At 42.1% G+C, this 27,108-nt stretch overlaps 1 protein-coding gene across 2 annotated transcripts in view; it reads left to right on the top strand.

Annotated features, from left to right (window-relative positions):
- Nucleotides 1–27,108, top strand: part of map3k12 (mitogen-activated protein kinase kinase kinase 12) — a 169,269-nt gene that overhangs the window by 133,634 nt on the left and 8,527 nt on the right. For both annotated transcript variants that reach the window (XM_062971603.1, XM_062971604.1), the window contains 8 exons: nucleotides 934–1,092; nucleotides 1,795–1,953; nucleotides 5,034–5,142; nucleotides 10,286–10,395; nucleotides 12,098–12,214; nucleotides 13,635–13,772; nucleotides 15,383–15,938; nucleotides 24,258–24,328. In XM_062971603.1, the coding sequence (XP_062827673.1) occupies nucleotides 934–1,092; nucleotides 1,795–1,953; nucleotides 5,034–5,142; nucleotides 10,286–10,395; nucleotides 12,098–12,214; nucleotides 13,635–13,772; nucleotides 15,383–15,938; nucleotides 24,258–24,328 (1,419 nt within the window). The remainder of the gene's footprint in view (nucleotides 1–933; nucleotides 1,093–1,794; nucleotides 1,954–5,033; nucleotides 5,143–10,285; nucleotides 10,396–12,097; nucleotides 12,215–13,634; nucleotides 13,773–15,382; nucleotides 15,939–24,257; nucleotides 24,329–27,108) is intronic.

The following is a 27,108-nucleotide window of genomic DNA, read 5'->3' as shown; positions in this document are numbered from 1 at the left end:
GGGTGAGAAAAGCGGGATATAAAAGTAGTAAATAAATAAATAATTTTTTCCATATTCCTTCTTCAGCAGGATATGCTACACTCACCCCTGCTTGCTTCTGTTCTTTGATTAGAGATGAAGCTGTGCTCCCCCTCCTGACAATAGAGAGCATTGCCTCTTTTTTCCAATTGACTCCTTTGACTTCTCACCACTGGTAAAAGTAAAGGTTTTCCCCTGACATTAAGTCTAGTTGTGTCCGATTATGGGGGTTGGTGCTCATATCTATTTCTAAGTCAAAGAGCCGGCGGTATCCGTAGACATCTCCAAGGTCATGTGGCCGGTATGACTGCATGGAGCACTGTTACCTTCCCTCTGGAGGGGTACTTATTGATCTACTCACATTTGCATATTTTCGAACTACTAGGTTGGCAGAAGCTGGGGCTAACAGCAGGAGCTCACCCCGCTCCCTGGATTCAAATCACCAACCTTTCGGTCAGCAAGTTCAGCAGCTCAGTGGTTTAGCCCACTGCGCCACCGGGGGCTCCACTATTGCAATTAAGAAAGCCTATTACAGCCAGTCCCCGAGGAAAGGAAATTCATGGTTAACACTGGGAAAAGATGTCTCTGCTGCAGCTTTATCACCAATCCTTGTTTACAGAACAAACCATTTTTATTTTCAAAATCCAATTATCAGAGGGACAGAAAGTGAGATGAAATCTTCTGAACAGGGGCACAGAGAACAAAACAAACACCACAGGAGTGCTAACCCTTCCCTATCCTATCGAAAGCTAAAAAAATAAATAATTTTGGCTGAAGTTACATTTAAAAATGTACCTGTTCCGACTTGCATACAAATTAAATTTAAGAACAAACCTACAGAACCTATCTTGTTCGTAACTTGGGAACTGCCTATATTCCATTTCACATTTCTCATCGTTTCCTTCCTTTCCACAGCATGTTGATAACTTACGACGATGTGGTGAAGATCTCTGATTTCGGTACCTCCAAAGAGCTCAGTGACAAGAGCACCAAGATGTCCTTTGCCGGCACAGTGGCCTGGATGGCACCAGAAGTCATTCGGAATGAACCTGTTTCTGAGAAGGTTGACATCTGGTGAGGAGAGCTGAGCTGGGAGGACGGAGGTGCAGGGAGAGCAAGAGCAAGCCGGGGGAGATCAGCAGATATAGCAGAGGGGCAAGGGCTGAGTGGGTCTTATGTGCAAGCTTACCTGCACAATACTAGGAGTTGTGACTCCAATCAAGCTCACCTTTGTGTTCTAAACAATCATGTACTAGAACGTATGAATCTCCAAATATTTTTCCAGTCCAGGATTTGTCATAGTTTCTCAACACTCAAAAACATGTTTAGAATATGTGTAATACTCTTTCTATCCCTACTTCATACACATACATACACACAAACTATTACTATGGATTGCAATGCTCCAACATGGTGCTATTCAGATACGTTCGATTGCAACTCCCATCCTCATACACACTCCTAATGTGATGCCAGACTGTTTATCAGTGGTAACAGGTTGTTATTCCTATGGCACATGGAGTGTCTGCAGAACTGAGCAACATTGCCCAATCTGGTATCCTCCAGATGTGCCAGACTATGCCTGCCATCATCATGGCAGGCAATGCATATGGAAAACAAGTGGATATGGAAGATTGAAACTGAACCACAACTGAAGAAAAAATGGGAAATGGCTGGAAAAGAATACAAAAGGGGAAGTAGGATCAAGGTGGTTACCCATGTCCAACTTTTCTACCTCTCTTGACTTGACTTTCATTCTTTCTTTCCACATGTTAGGTCCTTCGGCGTTGTTCTCTGGGAGTTGCTAACAGGAGAAATCCCTTACAAGGACGTGGATTCCTCAGCCATAATCTGGGGTGTAGGCAGTAACAGCCTCCACCTGCCTGTGCCCACCAGCTGCCCTGATGGTTTCAAGATCTTGCTAAGACAGTGCTGGTAAGTCTAGAGTTACAGAACTTTTCTCTGGACTCCTGGTGAGATCCCCTCTGCAGATTGTTAAGCAAAGGCTAGATGGTCATCTATTTTTTGAGGGGAGTGCTCTGATTGTGTATTTTCCTTCATGGCAGGGAATTGGATTGGGTGGCCCTTGTGATGTCTTCCAGCTCTATGATTATATAATTCTAACATAGAGTGGATGCGATCCTCCCAGCCTGTTCACTTGCTGGGCCAAATATTTTCTCTGATCATAAGCAAGCTGCCAAAAGACACTTGCATGTGGTGGTACTCAAACTCAAACTGTGCTCCTCCAGATGTTTTGGACTTCATCTTCCACGATGCCTAACAGCTAGTAAGCTGGCTAGGATTTCTGGGAGCTGAAGTCCAAAAAATCTGGAGGAGCAAAGTTTGAGAAACAGTGCTCTAGAGATAAAATGTTTATAGCTGGGATCAAACTGAATAATTGGGGGGAATTTGGATCCAGGGTTGGATCTAGACCTAGTCAGAGCAAAACAACTTCCTTGTGTGATTGCAGTTCTTCTTTGGATAAACCTCCCTTTTGTTGTGTGTTGTGTTCACAATACTCTTCCTTTACCACATGTTGAACACTTACTTCTTTTACATTTTGTTTTATTGTTGCTTTTTTTGTATTATTTTATCTAGCCAAACCTTTTATACAGTGGATCCTTGGTAACTGTTGGGGTTTGGTTCCAGGGCTCCTCATGGATACTAAAATCTGCTTATATACAATGGCATTGGAAAACAGTGCCTCTTATATCAAATGGCAAAAATAAAGTTTGCTTTTTGGAATTTTTTTAAAATAGTTTTGACCCATGCATGTTTAAACCCACACATATGGACAGTCAGCTTTATTAATATAAAGGTGGAAGTGTTTTTAACTAATGTAAAGATTTTTATTCCATGCTTCCCAATCAACTCTTGATTTAAGGCCTGTTACAGAGGAATTTTGCATTGCCTCTCTTTGAGTCTGAGAGCAGGTAATTTGCCCAAGATCAGCTAATAGGGTTTTGTGGCTGAGCATATATATTTTTAAAATTTATATACTGTAATTTTATATTGTATTTGTTTTTAACTGATTTTATGTATTGTTGATTGTTTTTGTATAGGCATCTAATTGTGCCAGTGTTGTAAGCCGCCCTGAGTCCCTTTGGGTGAGAAGGGCGGGATATAAATATTGGAAATAAATAAATAAATATTAAAACCCCTGTTTCCCAGGCTCCTAATCCAACACTGAAACCACTACACCACACTGAGATTTCCAATGCCATGATTAATTTAAAATTTATGCCCCACTGAGAGCCAATATTGTTTGAATGTTGAACTGGGAAACCAAGATTTGAATCCCTACGCATCCATCAAAACCCACTGGGCAACTTTGGGCAAGTTTCACTCTCTCAGCTTCAGAGGGAGGCAAAAGCAAATCCTTTCTGAGCAACACTTATGAGGAAAACCCTGTGATAGGTTCACTTTGCAGTTGCCAAAAGTTGGAAACAACTTCAAAGCACACAGTAACAAATGTATTGGATACATTTTAAGTGTGAATAATGGCTGGGCCTAATTTAAGTCCCTTCCACACAGCTGAATCAAATCCCACATTATCTGCTTTGAACTGAGTTATATGGCAGTGTGGACTCAGATAACCCAGTTCAAAGCAGATATTGTGGTATTTTCTGCCTTGATGTTCTGTCTGTGTGGAAGGGCCCTCAGTGTTTGTTTGCAAATGTTTGTTAGTGTTGATAGTTTTCAAAGTGGTTAAGTTCTAGCAAATTAATCTTGAGACATTGTGACAACTATATAAGTTCATTATTACTTTCTAGACTTTGTACATGTCCCTCTCAGCTCATTATTGACGATTCTAAACACAACAGAATTTTGTGTGTAGTGTTTTAGACCATTATGCATTTGTTAGTCCACAATACATTTTGTTCTATTTGTCACTGTGCCATTCCACTTGCATGAAAGGCTTCCACGTAAGTAATACAAGAGAAGGATGTTGCTCTCCATGAAAAGGGAATGATGCTACATGTATATCTGGTGAGAGGTAAGGAAGGGATTAGCTCCAGAAATCAATAATATTTTCATCTCCATTTAAAATATAAATATATCCCACTGCTTGTCTGTGCCATGCAAAAGTTCATGTTTCACTTGTAGGACAAGAGTTCAGAAATGACCACAACCATTGCCTTTTTTCCATTAATTACAGCAAAACTGCATGGCAAAAATTGCTAAATCATAGTATCATAGAGTCATAGAATAATAGAGTTGGAAAAGACCTCATGGGCCATCCATTCCAACCCCCGTCAAGAAGCAGGAAATAGCGTTCAAAGCACCCCCGACAGATGGCCATCCAGCCTCTGCTTAAAAGCCTCCAAAGAAGGAGCTAACTGGACTGGAAAGAAACAATAGCTGAAATGTGTGCCACCAACACCTCCAAGTATCAAACACATCAATACATTTGCATCAGTACTTTAGTAGTTAATATTAGCTTCCCCAATACCCCTGGAAATACAATCTATTTTGTTCTGCAGTAGGCCCTCCACTTTCACAGGGTTTAGGAATGCAAGATTTCCATGAAAATGGAAAACTGTAAAAAAAAATTAAACCACTTTTTTTACCTAAGAGAAGATGTCTCAAGGGGCCTTTTAAGATAGGTCCTATATCCTAGGGTTTTTTTACATTAAACTGGATTATGTGAGTCTCCACTGCCAGATAATCTGGAATAAACAGAAAACCTGGGATCAGGTCCTGGGATATAGGGCCTGTCTGGAAGAGCCCTAGGCATCCTAGATTCTCTAGTGTGTCTCTATGGTCAACATCCACCTCAAGTTGGAACTCTGGTGAAAGTTGACCCTAGAATCGAATTAGAGGATGTAGAAATTCCTGGAAAGAACATATTAATTAGCCCAAGAATAATCAAATCCACAAAAATTAAACCTGAAAATGTGGTGGGCCAACTAGACTTTCTGGGCCTAAATGCTTGGCCTGAGGCTGAGCATGTTAACCCTGTTCCAAATGCATTACACTCACCCCAAAATCTTCTATTTCTTTCTCTTCACCAGGAATAGCAAACCTCGGAACCGTCCGTCTTTCCGCCAGATCCTGCTGCACCTTGACATTGCGTCAGCTGACGTTCTCTCTACGCCGCAGGAGACCTACTTCAAATCCCAGGTGGGCTGCCTTGAAATCCCCCTTGACAAGCAAATGCCATGTTTAGAATTCACCTTCAAGCTTCAATTGTCTAAAAATCTAGTATATTACATCCACAATAATAAGCCATTCTGGATAAAATATCTGGGACCTGAAATCAAATACATCAGGAAGGCTAAATATTTCCTGCACCATCCTTTGGCCAACACTTTAAACTATCCTTTGCCCAACTCTCTAACCTAATATCTGCTGTAGGTTTTGGACTTCAACTCCCATTAGCACTAGCTAGCAATGGTCAGGGATAGTGGGAGTTATAGTCCAAGAAATCTGAACAGCAATAGCTGGCAGAAGACCACTGGGCTGTATTGGCTCTCACATTTTAATATGTCTGTATATGTACGTTTTTGTAGGTTGAGTATTTCTTATCAAAAATACTTGAGACCAGGAGTTATTTGGATTTAGGATTATTATTTTTTTGGATTTTGAATATACAGTAGAGTCTCACTTATCCAACACTCGCTTATCCAACGTTCTGGATTATCCAATGCATTTTTGTAGTCAATGTTTTCAATACATCGTGATATTTTGGTGCTAAATTCGTAAATACAGTAATTATTACATAGCATTACTGCATATTGAACTACTTTTTCTGTCAAATTTATTGTATAACATAATGTTTTGATGCTTAATTTGTAAAATCATAACCTAATTTGATGTTTAATAGGCTTTTCCTTAATCTCTCCTTATTATCCAACATATTCACTTATCCAATGTTCTGCCGGCCCGTTTACATTGGATAAGCGAGACTCTACTGTATTCATAATGAGCTACCTTTGGCCCCTTCTACACTGCCATATAAAATCCAGATTATCTGCTTTTAACTGGATTATATGGCAGTGTAGACTCAGATAAACCAGTTCAAAGCAGATAATGTAGATTAGCTGCTTTGATAATCCGGATTATTTGGCAGTGTTGAAGGGGTCTTTGAGATGGGCCCCAAGTCTAAACAAAAAATTCATTTATGTTCTGTACGGTATATATCTGATGGTAATTTTATGAATTCTGTTTTTAATAATTTTGTGCATTAAGCAAAGTTTGGATACAGTAAACTATCAGAAAGCAAAGGTGCCCTATCTCAACCACCACGTTTCAGGTTTTGGAACATTTCCAGATTTTCAGATAAAGGAAATTAAACTAGTATAATGTAGAAAAAAGAGGTTATTTACATTTTAGATTTCAGGCAACAGTTCTGTCAAACAACAACATTTTAAAGCTGCCACCTGAAATAATATTTTTTATTGCAATCCTGAACTCACTCATTAGTATGTAATCCCACCAAACTCAATGGGGCTTACTTCTCAATAAAAATGCTTAGGAATATGGAGTTAAAAGACATCCCTACTGCTAGTATTTTTCCCCTGGGGAATTCAGCTTCATTGTTTTGCTATCACCTACATTCCAGTTGCCTCTTGGAGAGCACAGCATAATCTAGGTTAGACAGATGATCTACTAGTGGGTAATCCTGCTTCGAGGCAGGATTTGGACTCATTAGCCATTTTGTGTTTGGCAACTCTGGTATTGGTTTTGTTCAGAGGCCAAGGCTGCTTAGTCAGAATTTCTCCCTCCACAGATCCCACTTCTTGACATTCCAAACATGGCATTAATTTAGCAGCCTGGATTTCTGAGGGCAGCATGTTTTCTTGATTTCTTGGTTTGTTTTTTTCCTTACTGTTAATGTATGAACCTTCACCCTTTCCCCCTGTACATTTTAGATTTTTCTATTGATATTGATTTCTATTGATATTGAGTCCCTCCGGGTGAGAAGGGCGGGATAGAAATATTTGAAATAAATAAATAAAATAAATATTTCTTTAACTGTTACTGAAAAGACCTGCTCACTTCAATGGGCTCTGCATGTGGCTGCAAACAGGAGCCACATACTCCCTACATGTAAACCAGTGGTTTTCAACCTGTGGGTCCCCAGATGTTTTGGCCTTCAACTCCCAGAAATCCCAGCCAGTTCACCAGCTGTTAGGATTTCTGGGGGTTGAAGGCCAAAACATCTGGGGACCCAGAGGTTGAGAACCACTGATATAAACACTCTTAGGAAGAGATCCTGTCTCAAGGACTGCAGCATTAAAGTTTTTCAGGCAGAACTATACTGCAGCCACTCTCACTTTTTCCAGGGGTGCATCTACAATGAAGAATTCATGCAGGCTGATAATAATAATAATAAAAAAAAAATAAAACTTTATTTATATACTGCCCTATCTCGAGGGACTCAGAGCGGTTTCCAATACAACAGCAAACATACAACAAGTTAAAACCATAAAACATAATACCACGTAAACATAAATACATAAGACATATAGTCATATAACAAAGATTTAAAATAAATGATAAAACACCATAAAAAAACCAGATATAGTAACCAGGATTCAGCATTGGAGTGGACGGCTATAAAGTGCTAGGTGTGTCAGATGCTACAATGCATAGTGGGTAAGGAGGTGGGTAAAGTGCTGAGCAAGAGCATAGTGGGCAGGCCTATGAAAGAGCTGCTGAAACCACCAGGTTTTCAGATCCTTGCAAAACGAAGATAAAGTAGGGGCTTGTCTGATCTCTCTGGGAAGGGCATTACAGAGCCAAGGAGCCACCACTGAGAAGGCCCTGTCCCTTGTCCCTACCAACCGTGCTTGTGATGGTGGCAGGAGCAAGAGGAGGGCCTCCCCGGAAGATCTTAGAGCATGCACCGGTTCATAGGGGGAGATACAATTACGGAGATAGGATGAGCCCGAGCCGTATATGACTGTATACATCACCTGCATTTTGAATTGGGACCGGCAGCTTATCGGCAGCCAGTGGAGCTGTAATAGGCATGGCTCAATGCTATGGAATCCTGGGCAGTTAGGAATTGTGGAAATCCAAAACACCTGGAGGACTGAAGTAGATGTACCCCAGGTTTCACTCTTTGCCTTCTCCAGGCCCAAGTCGATGCACCTTCACTGGCTGATGGAAATTGGAGACTAGCCTGACGTATCTGATGAGATTTGTTAGAATTTCCTGAGGTTTTGGTAGATGATGTCATTGTTCTACATCTGGCTATGGAAATTAACTTAGGAACATCCATCCACGTATGGTTCCTTTACACTTGCAGATGTCCTTTTTGGGGAACAGGGTATTGCTTCTCTCCCTCTGCATCACCCAAAGCTGCCCTCCTAACTGACTAAACAGCCCCTGAAGCCATCCTGCACAACCATTCTGTGTTTCGCTGCAAGCAGTCAGGCTTGGAGAAGCATCTGTCCGCACCCCCTGAGCCAGATACAAAATGACGACATCAGCATTGAGATCTGCCAAGCCCTCCAAGGGTCTCAGTGCTGCTGTGCTCATTTTGCATCTGGCTTTGAAGACGTAGCCAGGCATTCCTCCGAGCCCACTTGCCTGTCTGCAATGAAGCATGGAACAGCCGTGTGGAGTGGCTTCGGGGGGTTTTCAGTTAGTCTGACAGTCCATGGCTCAGCGTAGCATAAATCCGCATGGTGATATTTACACTAAGCTGGTGGGTATAGGATTGAAACTATAACCAGGTGCTTTTCCAATCCATTTCAGCCACCCAATGATGGGAGCGGAGGGAGGGGGCAGCTAAATGATGAGTCTCATAGGGAGGGAAAAGCTTTGGTTGTTATGGGAGGAGAAAAAGAATAAAAGAAGACAGGTGCAAGCATAAGATAGACTGAAACTTGCATATGTCACTAATAAGATGCCAGCTTTGTTTGTTGTTGAGTCGTTTCTGACTTATGCCAACTGAGGTGTCCTATCATAGGACTTTATGAGTTGAGAGTGGGATTCCATAGAAGAGCACAGAATCAAACCCTGGTCTCCAGAATCACAATTAAATCCTCAAACTACTACAACACACTGTACTACCGACTTAAAATTTGAGTGCTTCAGCTTGCTGCCACCTTCAGGAACAGCACTGCAAAACTGTCATTGTCCAAGTTAGACATTATTCATTTCCTTCCTCCATCCCTCTTAGCGTTTTTTTTCTCTTTGTTCTGGAATGTTTATATCACAACTCTTATTCAAAGGTTTAATCAGCTGACCAATGCCAGATCAGGATAAGCACTGACTTTGTTGTTTTATAGAGACAGACCTAAATCAGATGTTGGCTAGGATATATGGCAGTTGCAATTCCAACAATATTCAAAGGGCCATATGATTCCCAGGTGTATCCTAAATTATCCAGTTGCGAGTGTCAACTAGAGTGAGATGTATTGTCTCATTTTTTGAATGGGAGGTAAACACCTAGAAATATTCCATTGATTCAGTAAGTTCGACTAGCAGTTCGATTCAGACCATAATCATCTGCACTCAGTTTCTGACTTAAAGCTCCCTGGGTGGTGCAGCGGATTAAACTACTGAGCTGCTGAACTTGCTGACTGAAAGGTCGATGGTTCAAATCCAGGGAGCTGAGTGAGCTCCTGCTGTTAGCCCCAGCTTCTGCCAACCTAGCAGTTTGAAAACATGCAAATGCGAGTAGATCAATAGGTACTGCTCCGGCAGGAAGGTAACGGCGCTCCATGCAGTCATGCCGGCCACATGACCTTGAAGGTGTCTACAGATAACGTCGTCTCTTCATCTTAGAAATGGAGATGAGTACCAACCCCCCAGAGTCGGACACAACTAGACTTAATATCAGGGGAACACATTTACTTTTTTAAAGCAGATCAGCAAAGGCACAAATATCCCCACCAGCACACAACAGAATGCATAGAGCACAATGTCAGTCGGGATGGCTTCAGATGCAAAACAGTCTTATTGCTGATTACCTCATTCTTTTTAATGGTAAGGACAGTCATGCTCTAATTCCATCTATTTTCCCATTCATTTCCATACCTATCCGTTGGCTTAATTACTCTCCCAGTTTCATTTTAGAAGAGTTTTTCCAAGTGGAAGAAAATGGGAATTTTCCAGATGCTAGGGGTTGTTTTCAGCTAGAACCTGGGGATTATTTTCTAAGCTTTGCATTGTTAAATTCAACTCAGTGTATACAGTTTTCCTTATAATATGCTATCAGAAAATCAACATGTCTTATTCTCTTTGGGTTTTTGTTATGTTGATTCAGTATCCAGGGGAAGAGCTCATGAGTGTCTCTTCTGTCTCATAGGCTGAATGGCGGGAGGAAGTAAAACTACATTTTGAAAAGATTAAATCAGAGGGAACATGTCTACACCGCTTGGAGGAGGAGTTGATCCACCGACGGCGAGAAGAACTCAGGTAAAGTGGGTGTGGATGTGGATACATTGATGGCTCTATGCCTCTATGATGTAAGTGATGAACACTTCTATATCTTCTCTTAAAATATCAGTACTCATTTTTCCTTGGAAAAAAAACAAAGCTTCTTGCTCTTATGAGCATCTGTTTGTGTGAGGAAGGTGGGCTACAAATTAATAACAACAGCATCAATCGCGGTTACAAATGCAGAACCTAGAGTTAAGCATTCACGACTAATTTGTAGTCATAATTTATGTGGCTCCAATAGTATAGAGCAGTGCTTCTCAACCTGTGGCCGGGGCTCAGCAGTGGGCTGCAAGGACGAAAATCTGTTCCTTTCCGCATAGCTGACCATTGCATTGGATAGACCACATCAGCTCTATGGTCTTCTGTGGGTGAGCAGATGGCAACTACTGGGTGGCATATGTTCTGTACCAGAAACTAGAACTGATGTGGTCTATCCAATGCAATTTTCCGAATCAGCACCCCAAATAACCAAACTGAATCTAAAGTTGACCATAAACTGAATCGTAACCCTTTTGGTACTAATATTGCAGAGTAGTCCCTGGTCAAAATGGTCTCTGATCAAAAAAAGGTTGGGAACCAGTGGGCTAAAGCCATCACTTTGAATTGTGCTTAGTAGCAGATTGGCAGCCAACTGAGCTGACACAACAGGGGGGCTGTATGCACTCTGTGCGCCACTCCGGTGAGCAGCCTGGCTGCTGCCCGTTGTACTACTTAGTACTGATGTTGGAGAGTGGGCTCTGGTCAAAGTGGTCCCTGATCAAGTGGGCCCTGGACAAAAAAAGGCTGGGAACCACTGGTATAGATAATACATAGGGATTGTAAAAATCTCAAGTCAGGAGGGAATGCTTCTGGAACATGGCCATACAGCCCAGAAAACTCACAGCAACCCAGTGATTCCGGCCATGAAAGCCTTCGACAACACATTGTTCACCTTGATTGAAGCTGTGGTTGAAGTTGTCACTGCTGGATATTATTTTTTCACACATGATTGCTATACTGTAAAGTGCTTGGTAGATTGATAGATACTTTTAGGTGTTTTCTTCATTTAAGGGTTTCTCTAGTATGAATGTATGTGTTCCATTTTTGTAATTCTTGGAAGCTTTCTAAAGAAATGTGTGTGTATGTGTGTATGCATATAGAATTGGAAGAAACCTCAAAACCCATCTAGTCCAATCCCCTGCCAGGCAGGAAAAGCGCACTCAGTACTCCTGTCAGATGGCCATCCAGCCTCTATTCCTTCAAGTCACCTGTGGACTTATGATGACTCCAGTCATTCCAAATGTGTTTCTTGCGGAGGGGATAAGATGTTTTGTCTGTTCCTTTTTCTGAAATGTATCTTTCAGCATCTGGTATCCCTTGGCAGTCTCCCATCCAAATACTAACCAGGGCTTAGCTTCCATGATGAGACAGGATGTGATGCCCTTGGCATATTTAGGCCTTCTCAGCTGCAAAAAAAGAAAAAAAAGAAAGAAAGACTTGACAGTTGTATACCAACGGCTGAGATCAAATACTGGCCCTGCCTCAGTGAGTCACTACAGAGGTCTAAGAGCAGAAGAGTCCTTGCTTGGAGCCACACATTATGAGAGCAGTGTCTCAGCAAACCTTTATGTTCAGGTATAAACACAGTGCTTCACCTGGAAAAGACCAACAGCATCGTTCTTTCTCTCTCCATCGACAGGCACGCTTTGGACATCCGGGAGCACTACGAGAGAAAGCTGGAGCGGGCCAACAATCTTTATATGGAGCTCAATTCCCTGATGTTACAGCTGGAGCTCAAAGAGAAGGAGCTGCTCCGGTGAGGCATTATGGATTAGAGTGCTACACTTTGTTGGTGTGGCTACAAAGGGAATAAGGTTTTCCATTGCGTGAGGGCAAAATGGCCATCAGTAGTGTCTCTAACTGTCAGATCACTCTCATGCAAGGCAGGACATTGATAAAAGGATCTCTAACCTTTACTATTGAGTTTTCCAAAGTGAAAACCAGGGAGCGATTTTGTACCTTTAATGGTTGTGGAGAAAAAGGGATATCAGGTGTCATGCAACTAGATAGCAAACAAAAGCTACTGAAATTCCCCTTCTCCAGTTTTCCTTCTAATAAGTCAGGCCCCGTCTACAGTGCCATATCATCCAGTTTCTGAATCCAGCCTATCAGCTTTGAACTGGATTATATGGCGGTGTAGATTCACATAATCTAATTCAAACCAGATAATCTGAATTCAGAAACTGGATGATATGGCAGTGTAGATCCAGCCTCAGCTTTCTAGTGACTGTCTAAAGCAGGGGTCCTCAAACCTTTTAAGCCGAGGGCCGGTCCACAATCCTTCAGACTGTTGAGGGGCCGGATTATCATTTGAAAAAAAATACAAACAAATTCCGATGCACATTGCATATGTCTTATTTGTAGTGCAAAAACAACAACAACAACAACAATGAAAGAACAATACAATATTTAAAAATAAAAACAATTTTAACCAACATACATTTATCAGGATTTCAATGGGAAGTGTGGTCCTGCTTCTGGCCAATGAGATAGTCAAGTTAATTAGGATTGTTGTTGTTGTTGTTGTTGTTGTGTGCCTTCAAGTCATTTCAGACTTTGGGCGAGCCTTAGTCTAAAATGTATTTATTTATTTATTATTTATTTACTGCATTTATTTACTACATTTGTATCACACCCTTCTCACCCCAAAGGGGACTCAGAGTGGCTTACAAATTATATGTACATACAATTTATTATATTATTAGCATAGCACAATATTAGCATTATATATTACTATATTGAACTAAACCACTATACTGTAATATTATTAGTAATATTATATGTAATATAGAATATAATATTATTATATGGTAATATTATTAGTGTTATATTGTATTACATTATAATATTATTATCAATATTATATGTATATACAATATATTATATTATAAAACTGAGGGCGGGGTCCAGGTAAATGACCTCGGAGGGCCGCATCCAGCCCCCGGGCCTTAGTTTGGGGACCCCTGGTCTAAAGCATACCATAGGCAAAAGGGCCCTTCTATTTCCCTTCGGGGAGATGGGGCGGGGTATAAAAATAAAATTATTATTATTATTATTATTATTATTATTATTATTATTATTAATCTGTTTTTTCTTTCTTCCGAAAATGCTGCTGTTGGGTCTTTCTGATTCTTCCATGTTGATGTCTTTTTAATTATGTGATTTACATCTCCCAGGCGGGAGCAAGCTCTGGAGAAGAAATATCCTGGGCTCTTTAAACACCATCCATCCCGGAGCCTCCTCCATGGCAACACAGTGGAAAAGCTGATCAAGAAGAGGAACGTGCCTCAGAAGCTCTCTCCGCACAGCAAGAGGTGAAAAGTGGCAGAGAAAGGATGACGTTGGGGGGAAGGAAGGAGGGAGTCTTCAGAGGAAATATTTGACCCAACAGAAGCTTTGGACTAAAACTCTTGCAGTCCTCAACCATTCACCATGTTGACTGGGGCTTCTGGGGAATGCAGTCCAAAACATTTGGAAGATCAGAGGTTTTCTCTGTCTTCTGGGATGGAGCAACAGACTGGTTGTGCCTATGGCAAAAAGGAAATAAGTGTGTGAGCTAGTTCATAACATGTGCGGCATGATTCCACATGAATTAACTTACAAGAGAAAGCATTGGGTGCAGAACTCACCTTTTTTCTTTCCTTTTCTTTTCAAGCAATCTTTTTATTTTTATTTGGAAGTGTATTGACAGTGCTTGGTGAAATCTCCAGAGAGCCGCTTAAGCCCAACCTCAGTTTCTAACAGGATAACAGACTAGGCATGCTAGAACACTCCTTCTTAAACTGTGAGCCCCATCCGCAAATGCGATCCCCTCAGGTCAATGGTGTCGTCATGAAAAAAAAAATTAATAGTGCAGTACAGTGTTCCTTCACTACTTTGCGGTTCACTTTTCACAGATTCGCTGTTTTGCAGTTTCTCAATAAACCCTAAAAGACTATTATAAATCCTAAAAGTTACAATTGACAGTCTAAGGAAGGGAGGAAGGAGAAGCCAAAGGGAGAGAAAAGGAGCCCAAGCGGCAACAGGAGGAGAAGGAGGCGATTTATCAACTCACGATTGGTTGATAAAGACTTAAAATAGTGTATAACTACAGTAGAGTCTCACTTATCCAACATAAACGGGCCGGCAGAGCATTGGATAAGCGAATATGTTGGATAATAAGGAGGGATTAAGGAAAAGCCTATTAAACATCAAATTAGGTTATGATTTTACAAATTAAGCATCAAAACATCATGTTATACAACAAATTTGACAGAAAAAGTAGTTCAATACGCAGTAATACTATGTAGTAATTACTGTATTTACGAATTTAGCACCAAAATATCATGATGTATTGAAAACATTGACTACAAAAATGCGTTGGATAATCCAGAACGTTGGATAAGCGAGTGTTGGATAAGTGAGACTCTACTGTACTAAAATAATGGATAAATATTAAAATAAATATACCATCCCTACTTCTCGGGTTTTCACTTATTGCGGGTGGTCCTGGAACCGAACCCACACGATAAGTGAGGGAACACTGTACTTACTTTGATGGTAGTTGTTATACTCTAGAAACTTCGTTTTTGTGGTTACTGCAAACTGTGTGGAATTGGTTCAGACCCTATGAGATATTCATTGAAAAACTATAGCAAAAATGTGTTGAAGATGTCCCACAATAACAAAGTTTTTGTTATTGTGGGACATCTTCAACACATTTTTGCTATAGTTTTTCAATGAATATCTCATAGGGTCTGAACCAATTCCACACAGTTTGCAGTTCAATATACTTTTTCCATGTTTTACTGATATTGCCAATTAGGAAATGACTTTTATAACCCAGGAACAAAAATCATACTGCAATCATCCCTGACTCATCAGTCATCTTCATCACAACTTTGGCAGAGACAGTTGTTCCAATGCCTTTCCTTCTTTTCTGCAGGCCTGACATTCTGAAGACAGAGGTGATCATGGACCCAACTCTGCCCCAGCTTGCCATCCCCGTGTGCCAGAAGGGCCCTCCATCCCCGGGGCGCAGTCGCCGAGCTAAGTCACGCTACCGCAAGGTCAGCTCCCGGGGCAGTTGTGGGGAGCTGGCTGAACCTGCGGGAGCCAAGCGCCTGGAGCCCTGTGCTGCGCTGCGAGGCCTTCAGCACGACCTCCTCCTCCGCAAGATGTCGTCTTCCAGCCCTGACCTCATCTCCACGACTCTGGGGGCCGAGAGCCGCAAAGGGGAAACCGGGCCCGAATCCCCACCGACGGAGCAGCCCCGCAGCGAAACTCCCAGTGAAGATACCGCCTCGGTGCCGTGCTCCAGCAGCCCCGAGTCTCCCTCTTCCCGACAGGGTGCTGTAGGGCCACCGGGAAAGGCGAGGCTGCAGCCGGGAGAAGAGGCTGAGCGGGACCAGGGCCGAAGCAGTCGAGCCGGGGCCGCCTCTCAATCCCAGCATCTCACGCCAGCAGCTCTCTTGTATCGGGCAGCTGTCACTCGGAGCCAGGTAAAGAAGGGAACAGAGTTTGACTGATTTCTTTTTGTAAAAAAAAATGCATTTGGGGGGTTAGCGTTCCTGATATCCCCTCTCCAGAATGGCCATGTACTATGGTGACCAGTGGATGGTGGGATAGGCAGTCCCACAAGTGAGTTTTCATGAAAGTTTGTTTCTTTGTTTCTGTATATTATTATGTGAAAAAAATGAAAATATATGGACAGTAGCCAGTGTAGTTTTAGAGTCCCTGGGTGGAACCAGCCATCATTGCCTGTGGACGCAGGGATTTGAAGGGAGAAGTCTTCTGTTCTCTTGGAAGCTCCACCACTTCCTTCCTCCCCTACAAGAACCAATAAATTCATAAAATCGGCAATCAGATGCATGGCAGTGAATTGTACTGATTACAGTGGGCCCTTGATAGCCGCAATTGGGAGCCCTCAGTGGCGCAGTGGATTAAACCTTTGTGCCAGCAGGACTGCAGACCAAAAGGGCAGCAGTTCGAAATTGGGGAGCAGGGTGAGCTTCTGTCTATCAGCTCCAGCTTCCCATGCAGGGACATGAGAGAAACCTCCCACAGGATGGCAAAACATCCGGGCGTCCCCTGGGCAATGTCCTTGCCGATGGCCAATTATCTCACACCAGAAGCAACTTGCAGTTTCTCAAGTCGCTCCTGACACACACAAAAAAACCACTATTAAAACAATAGAGTCAAAAGATTATTAAATAATGGATGGATGGATGGATGGATGGATGGATGGATGGGCGGGCGGCAGACAGGCAGCTGTTAAAAACAGTCAATCAACACCATACAATACCTACTGGCCTATTTTTAATTTTCGTTCTTAAAAAGCTGCCTGAATAAAACGTTGTACCCCACAACCCATTCTGACTATAGTAAACTAGTGTCCCTTATATATAGTGGCACAATCAAGATTTGTGTTTTTGGAATTACACATAATTATATTCAAGCTGTGGATAGTTGAATCTGTGAATACAGAATCCATAGATATGTCATTCATTCCTGTCATGAACAATTTAGCAACTGGTGTAGAGGAGGGTTTTGTTCATTTGTTTGCTTGCTGAACTTGTTATATTTCTTGGATATATTTCCTCTGGGTTGCTGTGAGTTTTCCAGAATGTTTGACCATGTTCCAGAAGCATTCTCTCCTGACGTTTTGCCCACATCTATGGCAGGCATCCTCAGAGGTTGTGAGGTCTGTCCCACCCTGAATTTGCCTAGTTTCCAACAGACCTCACAACTTCTGAAGATGCCTGCCATAGATGTGGGCAAAATGGCAGGAGAGAATGCTTCTGGAACATGGCCATACAGCCTGGAAAACTCACAGCAATCCAGTAATTCCAGCCATGAAAGCCTTCGACAACACATATATTTCCTCTGTCTACGCTTTCAAAGTACAGTAGAGTCTCACTTATCCAACATAAACGGGCCGGCAGAATGTTGGATAAGTGAATATGTTGGATAATGAGGGATTAAGGAAAAGCCTATTAAACATCAAATTAGGTTATGATTTTACAAATTAAGCACCAAAACATCATGTTATACAACAAATTTGACAGAAAAAGTAGTTCAATATGCAGTAATGCTATGTAGTAATTACTGTATTTACGAATTTAGCACCAAAATATCACTATGTATTGGAAACATTGACTACAAAAATATGTTGGATAATCCAGAACGTTGGATAAGCGAGTGTTGGATAAGTGAGACTCTACTGTAGTTAAAGTAAAGGTAAAGGTTTCCCTGACATTAAGTCTAGTCGTGTCCAACTGTGGGGGTTGGTGCTCATCTCCATTTCTAAGCCAAAGAGCTGGCAGTGTCTGCAGATACTTCCTAGGTCATAACTGCATGGAATGCCGTTATCTTCCTGCTGAAACGGTACCTATTGATCTACTCATATTTGCATGTTTTCGAACTGCTAAGTTGGCAGAAGCTGGGGCTAATAGCAGGAACTCACTCTGCTCCCCAGATTTAAACCGCCAACCTTAGGGTCAGCAAGTTCAGCAGCTCAGCGGTTTAACCTGCTGTGCCAACGGGGGCTCCAACTCTGTTAAAGTAATTAACAGTATCAAAATAAGAATATTGAAATACAAATTTCAACAACAAATAAGAAGAGAATGCCACAGAACTGAATGTGAACATACCATAAGCACTTTCTAAAAGCACTTAGCATTGGAAAGCACCATAAAAAGGAATGTCTTTCTCCTGGCTCTAGAAAGAGGACAGGGAAGACAACAAGTAAATAACCCATGTGACAGCTTTCCAGAGCTCATACAGGGAGGCTCTTAAAGATCTAACTAAGCTTGGATTAAGCCTGGAAAATAAGGGAGTAATCATTTGTAGTTGTTTGTCATCTCGCTGTTATTTATTTTTTTGGATTTATCATCTTTTTTATTTCCTCTGATATATTGCCCAATTCTTTGTACCTTGGGTCCAGCTTTTGCCCCTAGGACTTGCATTTTCATTCTTGTTTCTCGGATTTATCATTTTCATCACTGGAGAGACATAACTGTTGCTCACAGAGCCTCCAGCAACAATTGCTCACAAGGTTGGAAGCTATTTATACTATTTGTGCTTCCCTGGTTGCAACAGCCAGGGAATGGGGCAGATTTCTCTCTCAGAACCCTGCTTTCCTACCAGAGCCTTTAAGAAAAGCAAGACAAGGATCCAGACAATGCTTCCATTTGATGTCTCTGGTAGCCAGTTCTAGGACAATGCGATCTTCCCAGAAATCTGATGTTTTTATTGTCAACTGTTTGGAGCTGAAGTGCTGGAAATGATGCATTATTCTAATGCCGTCTCTGTTAATGACTTTGACTTATGGCAACTCTCTCACAGGACTTTCTTGACCAGATTTATTCTGAGGAGGTTTGCTACTGCCTTTCTCTGAGGCTGAGACTTGCCCAAGGTCATCCAATGTTTTTCTATACCGGAGAAAGTCTCAAACACTGGCCTCCCGGAGACCTAGTCCAACAATCAAACCACTACAAGTATAATGGTGGTGGTGATGGCAGCTTCTTCTTTTTCTTCCTATATTTAGAAAAATATAGACGTTGAACAAATACCTTCATTTTTATGTAATTCCGATTTAGCTAGTCAAGTATGGGCATGTACCTGGAGAATGATCTATGTGGAATATTACAAAGTACTCCAAATTCCTTGACTGCAGCAGTCCAACTTTTGACATTTCAACATCTGAACCTTACCGTAGTATGCAATCTTCTTCCACTCGTGCAGTAGAAACTCCAGTTGCTATCGTTGACGGAATATGCTCTGGAGGCTACCCATTTTTTTTGAAGGGGTACAATATCTGTTTGTAAGACAAGTTCCCTCCTACTTGATATTGCTGAACTGAAGCATCAGAGAACATCACTGAATATTGCTGCAGTATGTATATGGCTCTCCTCTGTATATTGCTTCTTTCTTCTAAGTAAACATACACAAGGCTCATAACAGTGGGTCATCCTCCCAAAAATGAATCAATCCTACTACTGTGTTGTCGGAAGGCTTTCATGGCTGGAATCACAGGGTTGCTGTGGGTTTTCCAGGCAGTATGACCATGTTTCAGAATCATTCTTTTCTGACATTTCGTCCACATCTATGACAGCCATCCTCAAAGGTTGTGAGGTCTATTGGAAACCAGGCAAGTGGGGTTTATATATCTGTGGAAGGTCCAGGGTGAGAGAAAGAACTTTTGTCTGCTTGAGACAAGTGTGAATGTTGCAATTGGCCAGCTTGATTATCATTAAATGGCCTTGGAGCTTTAAAGCCTGGCTTCTTCCCGCCCGAGGGAATTCTTTGCTGGGAGGTGTTAGCTGGCCCTGATAATTTCATGTCTGGAATTCCTCTGTTTTCTGAGTGGTGTTCTTTATTTGCTATCCTGATTTTAGTTTTTAAATACTGGTAGCCAGATAGTGAAACGTCAGGAGAGAATGTTTCTGGAACATGGCCATACAACCCGGAAACTCACACCAACCCAATCCTACTACTGTTTCTGAACAGAGATCTGTCCATGACAGAGTTAGGGGGGGGGGGGGAATAGAGGAAGGGAGGGAGAAAACGAAAGAAGAAAGGGAGAGTGGAAAAAGAGATGGAAGGAATTCAGAATGCAGAACACATGGTGTATTTGCATGAACCTCAGAAAATGGCTCTGAACTCACTGAGTGACTTTAGGCAACTCACAATCTCTCAGCCTCAGAGGAAAACAAAGGCAAATCCCCTTTGAATAAATCTTGGCAAGAAAATTGTAATAGAGTTGCCTTAGTGTCGCTCTAAGTCTGAAACGACAATCCTAATTAATCATGAATTATACCTTACTTGAAAAATGAGGGGCTAAAAGCCTATGGCCCCAGAAGCTTTGCCTATCTAATTGTGGCCCCTTACTACACACAAGTTGTGCAGCCCTGATGTAGTGTCTCCAGATCTGGTAGACAGACTGCTATCTCTCAATCTCTAATCATAATCCTCTCCAAAAATCCCTGCAGAGATAAACATACACTCATTTTTAAAAGGTGTTTCCCTCCTGTTCTTTGAAGAGGGGGGACTGTGTTATCACTGGGCAGCTGCATCCCACCTGCCAAGTTCAGAAGATATTAGAATAATATAAATGCCTGGGATCCTGTGAATTTGCAGCCCTTCCCCCAGCTTCCTTGCTCTCTGATTCCCGAACTCCCAAGTGCAGAAGAGTCCTTACCACAGTCTCACGGAGACGAAGTCTGATGAGGTTGATTTGTAAGAGGGAAATTTGCTTGAAGATCTCTGCTTCAAAGAGGAAGAGCCAAAATATCCTATGGCCTCTGGTATGCCCACCTCCTGGGACCATAACATGGCAGCCTAAATTAAGCCAATGATTTGAGGCCAGCAGATATGCCAGAGCAGAAACAAAATGTCAAGATGTTTTTGTCCCTTGGGCTTCAGCTCTTAAGGGGGCTTTGCAAAAATAAAATAAAAAGAAGAAGAAACTCTCAATGAATTCTAAGGGGCTTTCCACACAGCCATATAACCCAGAATATCAAGGCAGATAATCCACAATATCTGCTTTGAACTGGATTATCTGAGTCCACACTGCCTGTGCCGTCCGCCGGACAGTAAAAAACTATAAAACTGAAACGTGCTGTCCTTTATCCGGGCGAACTGCAAATCCCTATAAGCTGTCCTATAGATATTGAACGACTGAGTCTGGATAACTTCAAAAAAGGATGTTTATTCATACAAGGTTGTAAACCTGGCACAGATCTTAAAGTTGCAGAAAATGAAACAAATTTCTATAGGTTTTAGTCACAGAATTATCCCTGGTTCCAGAAGGCAAAGGTGATTATAAAACCACTATACCCTAATCACGCTGCCTATATTAGAAGGAGAAACTCTTTCCTTCCCTATCTTTACAGCAAAGATTAGTTCTAGAAGCGATGGAATAACTCTGCTCCTCTAACTAGATTTCCTATTCCAGATCAATATAATTCAATACTTATCTAATTTGGATAGGCTTAGATTGGCCTGGTTTTGAGGATGATTTGTCCCAGTTAGCCTTGCACAGCTCCAGCACGTTGGAAGACTATAGCCAGAATGAAGCTCCAAAATGGAGACTAGACCCTGGTAAAAAGGGCGGTCCTAAGATGTTGCACTCTTTGACCAATCACTGCAAAGAAAACTGCAGCCAGCTCTTGCAGATTCCAAGCCACTTTTCCTAGGCTTTTGCAGCCAGAGGCTCAAACAAAATGTAAAGGAGGGAAAGCAAACAAACGACCAATAGGTAAGGCAAACCATCGTCCTGGGGGACGGAACACTGCCATATAATCCAATTCAATGTGGATTTTATATGGCTGTGTAGAAAGGGCCTAAAGGAGCAGCATTGCTGGCTAAATTCAGTTCCTGCACATTTTTTTCAGCTTCCTCTTCTTAATCAGATGCACTCCCACACTCACAGAAAAAGCAGCTAGGGAGACAGATGCTCTTTGAACAAGTTGCTGTTTGTACAATTGCCCTCTTGGCTTAACCACCAGACAGGGCTGTGTGCATGTAGCCCTAATTAGTCCTCATTAGTGATATCAGATTCTGCTAATTAGGTTCAGGTTGGGAAGTGAGGTGGGACTGATTGGTGTGGCATGCCTTCCAACACTTCACAGTTGAAAACATCGACCGATGTAGCCAAGTGCCGATCGAGATGACAAAAGATTCAATCAAGGTGGCAAATGTTATGAATGTGGGAAAAGATACAAGCTAAGGGAGGCAGCAGCAGTTTATTTTTAGAATCAAAGAATCAGAGTTGGAGGAGATCTCACGGTCCATCCAGTCCAACCCCCTGTCAAGAAGCAGGAAAATCTCATTCAAAGCATCCCTGACAGATGGCCATTCAGCTTCTGCTTAAAAGCCTTCAAAGAAGGAGCCTCCACCACACTCTGGTGCAGAGAGTTCCACTGCTGAATGGCTCTCACAGTGAGGAAGTTCTTCCTAATGTTCAGGTAACTGAACATTCAAACTTTCCTGTAGTTTGAAGCCATTGTTCCGCGTCCTAATTTCCAGAGCAGCAGAAAACAATCTTGTTTCCTCCTCTCTATGACTTCCCCTCACATATTTATACAGGACCATCATGTCTCCTCTCAGCCTTCTCTTCTGCAGGCTAAACATGCCCAGTTCTTTAAGCCGCTCCTCATAGGAATTGTTCTCCAGACCCTTGATCATTTTAGTTGCCCTCCTCTGGACACTTTCCAGCTTGTCAACATATTCCTTCAACTGTGGTGCCCAGAACTGGATGCAGTATTCCAGGTGTGGTCTGACCAAGGCAGAATAGAGGGGGAGCATGACTTCCCTGCATCTAGACACTATACTCCTATTTATGCAGGCCAAAATCCCAATTTTTTTTTTTGCTCATGTTTAACTTGTTGTCCATGAGGACTCCAAGATCTTTTTCACACGTACTGCTGTCAAGCCTGGCATCCCCCATTCTGTATCTTTGCATTTCATTTTGTCTGCCTAAGTCGCTGCTGCTAGCAAACAGGCCTTTTTCCATCTACGACAAGCGAGGCAACTGGCACCCTATCTATCTGATGAGGCTCTGACAACCGTCATCCATGCCACGGTCACATCTAGGCTAGACTATTGCAACACCCTGTATGTTGGCCTTCCAATGTCCACGACCCGAAAGCTCTGTATTGTTCAGAATGCGGCAGCCAGGCTACTCACAAGAACACCCATGAAATGCCATATAACACCAGTGCTGCAGCATCTGCATTGGCTTCCAACTGATTACCGTGGTCTATATAAGATGCTAGTTCTGACCTTTAAAACTCTTTACGGCCAGGGCCCATCGTACCTTAGGGACCATCTCTCCTTCTCCCATCATCGGAGGTCGCAACGACCATCCCAACGCGACTTACTTCATGTACCAGGTCCTAGAGAAGTGCACTTGGAAAGGACCAGACGCAGAGCTTTTTCTATTTCTGCCCCTGCCTTATGGAATGCCTTGCCGCCCTATATGAGAGCCATACGTGAGTTAGGGCCTTTTACCCTAGCACTCAAGACCTGGCTCTTTACTAGAGCTTTTAATCTATGTTAATTTTATCAATATTTGTATGTATGTATTTTTATCCTTTACAATTTTATCTTGTAAATCGCCTAGAGCATCTTGGATGGAGGGCGATTAATAAGTAATTAAATGATGATGATGATGATGATGATGATGATAAGTGGAGTATCTTGCATTTGTCCCTGTTGAACTTCATTTTATTAGTTTCAGCCCTTCTCTCTAATGTGTGAAGATCGTTTTGAATTCTTCTCCTGTCTTCTGGAGTGTTAGCTATCCCTTCCAATTTGGTGTCGTCTGCAAACCTGATGATCGTGCCTTCTAGCCCTTCATCTAAGTCATTAATAAAGATGTTGAACAGAAAGGACAAAACCTTGTGACACTAACAGAAAGGACAAAACCTTGTGACACTAACAGAAAGGGCAAAAGCCTGTCCCCTCCTGTCCGTCCTATGAAAGGACAAAGGGAGAAAGTCAAAAGAGAAGAAGGAAACTGAGACATTTTCAAATCGGCTAAGAATGGAAAGAGAGAGTATTAAGTGGGATATTCCCTGCCAAATCGGGACAGTTAGAGGATATGTACTGTTCAGCCAGTCTGGGTACATTCAGTTCCAACTGCTGTGCCTGCGTGAATTCAGATTTAGGCTCATAAATCCAACAGTGCTAAACATGTTGACAAAAGAATTCCTGTTAGTAGAGTGTCATTTGAAAATCATGGATGGTGGATTGGAGTTTCATTCTCCCTTGGCAACAATAATGAGATAGCGTCTTCTTTCTTCCTCTTTCCTTAGAAGCGTGGGGTCTCCTCAGAGGAGGAGGAAGGGGAGGTGGACAGTGAAGTCGAGCTTCCACTCCGGCAAAGGTGAGTCTCAAGCACTTGCAGCATGCCTTATTGAGCATGTAGAGCTAAAGGTTTTAGAGCTGAGTCTCTTCCATTTTTTCTTCATTTTGGGTGCAGTTCTTGAGTACAGTGATGGATATGCAGTCATCATTCCTCTTGTTTATTTTGCACCATAGGTGTAGACAGCATTTGGCAGAGTTCTCCTCACAAACTGGGTCATCCGTTTCTCCAAACGCTGCACAAATTATTCAACAAATTCTTTTAACTAAACGCTTGCTGCCTGTGCGGGGAAATGCTAAATAATATATTAGCTCAAACTGGCATTGCGGCCATATTTTTCCATTTAAGGAGCATTCACGAGCCCATGAAAAATGCCTTGAGCTCCATCATGGACGATTTCTGAGAAATAAATGAAGTAAATCCAGACTTGAGCACCACACCTTACAACTGTCCCATTTTGGCAAGGACATTCCTGATGAATGAAATCCTTTGTAATTATTTATTTATTTACAGTATTTATATCCCGCCCTTCTCACCCCGAAGGGGATTCAGGGTGGATTACAATGAACACATATATGGCAAACATTCAATGCCAACAGACAAACAACATACATTAGACAGAGGCATTTTTTAAAAACATTTTTCCAGCTTCACGATTCCGGCCACAGGGGGAGCTGTTGCTTCACCGTCCAGTAGTGGCTGTACTTCCTCATTCCTTTCCTCGTGTTTTGCTGGCAGTTTTATGATGTTGTAAATTAGCCTCCCGCATAAAGCGTCCCTAAATTTCCCTAATTGACAGGTGCAACTGTCTTTTGGAGCTGCATAGGTCAATGGCAAGCCGGGGCTATTAATGGTCGGAGGCTTAACCCGACCCGGGCTTCGAACTCATGACGTCTCGGTCAGTAGTGATTTATAGCAGCTGGTTACTAGCCAGCTGCGCCACAGCCCGGCCCCCAATCCTACTTTTAATTGCTTGTTGAATACCCCAGTTTCTTTCCTCCCTCCCCGTTTTGTCCTCTGTATCCTTCAATTGCTGAAAACTGGGTAGGAGAGGATGAGAGTGAAATCTCCCATTTCCCAGCAGGTTCAGGCAAAAGCAAACCATTGTAGTCTCTCCTTTCCCTTTCACCTTATTAATACCTTTGCCATCTTGACCTCACCTTCTGTTGCTTAGTTATATACATACTATTTTTCATTCATGAAAAATTGGAGGGTGAGGTGCATGTGGCCAATTCTGGGCACCACAATTTAAAAGAGATATTGACAAGCTGGAAGGTGTCCAGAGGAGGGCAACTAAAATGATCAAAGGTCTGGAGACCATGAATCCCTAGGAAGATTGTCTTAAAGAGCTGGGGATGTTTAGCCTGCAGAAGAGAAGGTCAGAGGAGACATGATAGCCATATATAAATATGTGAAAAGATGTCATAAGGAGGAAGGAGCAGATTTGTTTTCTGCTGCCCTGGAAACTAGGACTTGGAGCAATGGGTTCAAATTACAAGAAAGGAGATTCCACATGAACATTAAAAATTTCCTGACTATTCAAGCTGTTCAACAGTGGAACTCTCTGCCTCGGAGTATGGTGGAAGCTCCTTCCTTAGAGACTTTTAAAGAGAGACTGGATGGCCATCTTTTGAGGGTGCTTTGATTGTGCTTTTCCTGCATGGCAGGGGGTTGGATTAGATGGCCCATATGGTCTCTTCCAATACTATTATTCTATGTAATACATTTACTGCCCATTGGTTTAAGATGCAATATCTCGATCAACTGCTCTTTTGTTGACAGAAGCATAAATATTTCCTTGTAGTTTCATTCTAGGTTTACACTCATTATTTAGGAAATCCACATTTGTTTCAGGACAATTTGCATGAAATAATCAGGAATAACCATGATCATACAAATTCTGGTTTTGGTATTGCCATTGTATATTTGAATCCGCCTTGAGTCCCTTTGGTGAGAATAAGGGAATAGAAATAAAGTATTATTATTATTATTATTTGAAACACAACAAAATGAGTCCACAGCACACACTCTGCTGGCTGTTGTATTGGATCACACGTCGGACACTTCCCAAGTGTCTTGGACTGTGTGATGTATCAGCAAATAATGTGTGCAGATCCCAGTAAGGTGGCCTTCTGCAGCTGGTAGGTGGTAATTTTGTCAGCGCCGACTGTGTTTAACTGCAGGCCTAGATCTTTAGGCACTGCACCCAGTGTGCCGATCACCACTGGGACCACCTTGACTGGCTTGTGCCAGAGTCTTTGTAATTTGATCTTTAAATCCTCATATTGTGTCAGCTTTTCCAGTTGTTTCTCCTCAATCCTGCTGTCACCTGGGATTGCAACATCAACAATCCATACTTTGTTTTTTAACACAATCGTAAGGTCAGGAGTATTGTGCTCCAAAACTCTGTCTGTCTGAATTCGGAAGTCCCAGAGTAGTTTGACATGTTCATTCTCCGTAACTTTTTCGGGCTTGTGATCCCATTATTATTATTATTATTATTATTATTATTATTATTATTATTATTATTATAATATATGGAATCTTCAGAGTAAGGGGCTATCATAGATTTGGATGGCTAGCTGCCTGCAAAATCACCTTTGCCACTTTTGGCCCATCTTGCTTCAGAATAAAGGGTGTTGTAGGCATAAAGGCAGAGCTAGATGTCATCTAGGAGATCCTCTGGGTCTCAGTGGTGCCATTAGTCAAGGAAGCTCTGGCTCATGGATCTAATCAGCCCACAAAGGAACTGTATGTCATCTATGAGACATTGAGGGATTCCCTCCCCAAAGCATGTACCC

Source organism: Anolis carolinensis, chromosome 2 (genome assembly GCF_035594765.1).
Source record: "Anolis carolinensis isolate JA03-04 chromosome 2, rAnoCar3.1.pri, whole genome shotgun sequence".
Lineage (NCBI taxonomy): Eukaryota > Metazoa > Chordata > Lepidosauria > Squamata > Dactyloidae > Anolis > Anolis carolinensis.
The sequence above is the reverse complement of the archived record's forward strand: the minus strand, read 5'-3'. Positions and strand labels throughout refer to the sequence as shown.